General features: G+C 38.5%; 1 protein-coding gene across 1 annotated transcript; it reads left to right on the forward strand.

Annotated features, from left to right (window-relative positions):
- Positions 1-588: 588 nt before the first annotated feature.
- Positions 589-2338, forward strand: LOC306780113 (diablo IAP-binding mitochondrial protein-like; the record flags this gene model as incomplete). The annotated part of the gene is made up of 6 exons (XM_079272321.1): positions 589-725; positions 882-990; positions 1138-1263; positions 1507-1617; positions 1762-1858; positions 2133-2338. 6 exons carry the CDS (start codon positions 589-591, stop codon positions 2336-2338), a joined length of 786 nt encoding a protein of 261 aa, XP_079128447.1.
- Between the last annotated feature and the right edge of the window lie 2044 nt (positions 2339-4382).

Consider the following 4382-nt stretch of genomic DNA (forward strand, 5'->3'; position numbering starts at 1 on the left):
GGGGAAAACCTGTTAAATCCTGTCCTGTCTCCGACCTTTTGAAGCATGACGAATATTTCCTATGATTTTAGATTTTTAACATTTTGTATTTATTATATGTAGTTGGGACAATATATCAGAGCCAGCCAAAAAAGTCAATTTTCAGAGTAAGGTCAGATGAAATTATGTCTACATTTCTCTAAAAGGTATATTCAATCCTAATTTTCAATTTGTCCTCTTTCATATACACCCACAAACTCACACAGACACACACACACACACACACGAGAGAGAGAGAGAGACCTGCACGTAATTCCTGTCCCTGTGGTGTTTTTCAGATAACGCCAAATACGTACATTCGTAGTCAACAGATCAATACCTTTTACGCAATGAAATGGTGCTGGGGCCTTACAAATACCGGCAGGACACGACAGTTGGTCATCGTCGAGCAGACAGAAGGATTGCAAGCTTCAAACAAGAGTATTTCTCTGATTTTACAAAGACAAGCAAGTGTACAAGATTAGTTGGAATTGCGGAAAACAGTAAATCTAATTTCACATAGATCACAAATACATTCTTCAAGTGCAGCAGACCTAATTAAACTGCAAAATGCAAGCTGTTGGTCAGTGTTCAGTGTGTGCCAGCCGAGCTGCCGGAGGACTACTGCGAAATCCAACAGACCTATCACTGCTGCGGACCAACAAGAATGGGGTCAGGAGAGGAGCAGCCTGCATCCGTTTCATAAGGTAGGTTATGAATCAAAAGCAATGTCGTTGCCTTGACTCAGACATTGCCTGTAGATTTAGCAAATTAAAACTACAAGATTACAACTCACAACACTGCCAAACTGTAAGCTGAAATACCATTGCTCAAGACGAATAACATTCTGCCTCATTTTTCAGCAGCAGGAAGCCTGGAGTTCAGAAGTTGGGGGAACGAACAGATACTAAGCACATCAGCAAAGCGCCCTTCAGTGTTGGCCGTGGGCTGTATGCTATCCCCTTTACACAGGTGGGTTAGTGTCCAACCACAGACCAATGTACTGGAGCTGCACAAATCTTGTGTTCCTTCAGACAGAGTTAGTTTGTGTTCTTCATATTATGTACTTGGCGACATTGAATGCAAAAGTTAATATATAGAATTTTCCCACATTTGTAGCAAATGGAAAACCTCTCTCATGACTCCCTGATCAGAAGAGCTGCCTCAGTGGTTACAGACAGTTCAAGTACTTTCCTCTCCCAGACCTCCTTGGCTCTAATAAACGCCCTGACAGACTACTCAAAGGTATGTTGTCATCTTATGTGAAACCTTTTATCAACAACTTACAATTGTCAATCTGAGGGTTTTATGATTTGAATCTGTACTTTCCATAATTTCATGGTAAGAAAAATACCTCTAAGACATTACATTAACTTCAGTGTTTTTATGTTTTTGCAGTTGATTTGCACATGTACAAATCCAGACTTTCATTTCAAAAATGATCCTGTACTGTCCCTGACTGCCTGTCCTCCCTTTGTTTGCTAACAGGCTGTGCACACACGCATTGCTGTCCAAAGACGCTATTTAGCCTCATTGGGAAAACTAACTCCAGCAGAGAAGGATTCGTTTCTGGAGGTGATCAAAGGCCAGCGTGCAGAGGTTAGTTTGTGTTGTTGAAAACACATATATGTACTCCAGCTTTCTTTTTTTTGTTAAAATCTGAAATATTTAAATCAGCTATTGCTGTATGCAAAAACAATCTTAAAAAAGACACATTTATTCATTCATCTCTTTTTCTAACAGGCTAGTGACAGACTACATGAATGCAAACGTATTGAGTCAACCTGGATCAATGCTGTCAACTTGTGTAAAATGGCAGCCGAGGCAGCACACACCTCAGGTGAGTGAAACGTGCGCAGCACTATTTCTAGGGTCTCGATACGATGCTGAAATACCGTTGTTTTTATAATTATGGAATAATGAATGGATTAAAATCACTTAATCAGATGCTGTCACGCAGCAGAGCTTGAATTAAGAAATGGATTAAGCGGACTGGAGTGCCTTCTTAATTAAGCTCCACATGTAATGTTTGAACTTAATCTGGTGCTACCTCAACCCTCAAACTTTCTCAGCAATTTAACAAATTGCGTGTTTGAATCTTTGTGTGTTTCCAGGAGCCGAGCAAGCGTCCATCACAGTGAGGACAAACATTCAGGTGGTCCAGTCGCAAGTCGGGGAAGCTAGGAAACTGTCAGCGGATGCAGAGAAGAAGTTGGCCGAGACTAAAGTGGAAGAGATCCAAAGGATGGCAGAATATGCTGCCTCTCTAGACAATAACGAGGAGCATGAGGTGCATGAGGCGTATCTACGAGAGGACTAAGACAAATAGACAGACATATTGAAAACGGCAAAATAAATAACCGTATGTTTGTATTTCCAATTATGTTTCTCTTCTTTTTGCATTAATTACATTAATTGATGTTGCATTAATCCTTATTTAAGACTATTTATTTGATTAGTGAATGCCAGCTGCTTTTCGAGCAATGATGGAGTAATGATTATCCAATCTTCAGTATACACTCTGTGGCAGCGGGGCTTATCCAACATCGGATCACAACGTTGTTTATTGTTTGTTTTGTTGTAACAAAGACATATTTTTATAATGTTATGGTTTGCATCGTTTTTTTCACTGATCACATAATAGCAAAAATAAAATTATTTTTGATTTGATTCAACATATGTGTGATGGGTCCTTGATTTTTGCCGTATCCCGTGATCTGTGATAAATGAATATGTTATGGCTATGTGGTTACAGACCGCTGTCACTTCACAACGAGAAGGGTCTTAGAATATCTTCTTTGCCTATGAAAGGTTTGGTAAAGACGAATAACGTGCGTGATGGCAGCATTATCGGCAGATAAATAATATTGTACATAAAGCATGATCTTCAACAAGCTGTGCAGTTATAGAAAAATAATGCACAAGAGCCTTTATGTTAGACTAAACAGTATGAATAATCCATGAGTAGCACAGCAATTCAATAAAAAAGCACTGTTCAGCTTCATATTGCCTTTTTATCTTAACCCTATATAAATACTGTATACATGCTGTATATATAGATAGTGCAGTGTCATACTTCACTTGTTGCAACACCTTAACACTATATGGACGTGTTGTATGTGCAAGGCCGTATCATGCTTCTACTATGTAAACCTACAGTAACTGTGTTTACTTTGTAATATATAGTGATGATGGGATACTAGTGACTCATAGAACTGGAGTTGCGTTCAAGTTATTACTGTTTCACCTTGTCTCTGAATAAGACTATTGCTGTGCCCTCATCCCGGGCAACTCCAGAACAGAAGAAGTCCGACCAATATCGAGGAGAGACATGACTCAGCTGTTTATATCTGATGATGTTCTCCAAATATAACAACATTTTCTGCTTAAGACCCCTTATCTTTGTAGCATATTTGACATTTTAAACTTCCTGTTGCTCTGTTCAACAGCATATCTTATCAAGATAGTTCACATTGATTTGGACTTTTACTGTAATTGGTTGCTTGTTTGTGGAGAAACTATGTAAACAGGTGGTGCTGTCAATAAAAATGGATTCCATGTCTAATATGCTGCTTTTGTAACCAAAACACTGTCTGTAACCACATATCATTATATACATCTGTATATATTTGAGTGTTCAGATATTAAGCATTTTGGCGTAAAGAAACTATTTGCAATATGAGAAATTGTTGGGGGTTCATATACCTTTTCTGCCAAGTATTATGGTGAATGATTATTCAGTTAAAATTCAATCAGTGTTTCAAAAGAAGGTCTTTGGTAATTGCAGGAAAACATTCATGGAGTCAGTGTTTTTAATACATTTTACTGGTGGATTAATATGTTTGTTGTATTTGTACTCATTTTAAGTACTGTTGGGTAGTTTAATCCAGAGCAATGCATCACATAGTACAGTACTTGTGTTTTGCAAAGTGGTAAGACAATTGATGTGTCTTTTAAAATTCAAATGTAATTTCAGTCATTGTTTGTGAAGGATCGTAAAAAAACAAGAATAGAATAAACACGGATGGGGAATAGGAATTACTGTTATTCCATACCTCCTTTTAACAAGTATGTCATATTTGTTGCTAGATTTGCTACAAGACTATAAAATCAGTGTATGGAGTATAATTAACTTGCCATTGTTCACGTTGTATCATGACAATGTCGAAGGACCTCTATGGAGTGGTCTCGTGTGACGTCACAGTTTAGCTGTCGGCCATGTTGGAGTACACACAAAGCCACTGGCATGCACGGCTGAGTCGCATAACCTATCGGTGGTGAACTTTTGTGCTGTCTTTGGTTGTGGCAGCAGAGCTGATAGAGACAAGAAATCATTCTTTCCTTTGCCAGCGGTCATTACACAT

The sequence above is a fragment of the Melanostigma gelatinosum genome (assembly GCF_949748355.1).
Source record: "Melanostigma gelatinosum genome assembly, chromosome: 7".
Classification (NCBI taxonomy): domain Eukaryota; kingdom Metazoa; phylum Chordata; class Actinopteri; order Perciformes; family Zoarcidae; genus Melanostigma; species Melanostigma gelatinosum.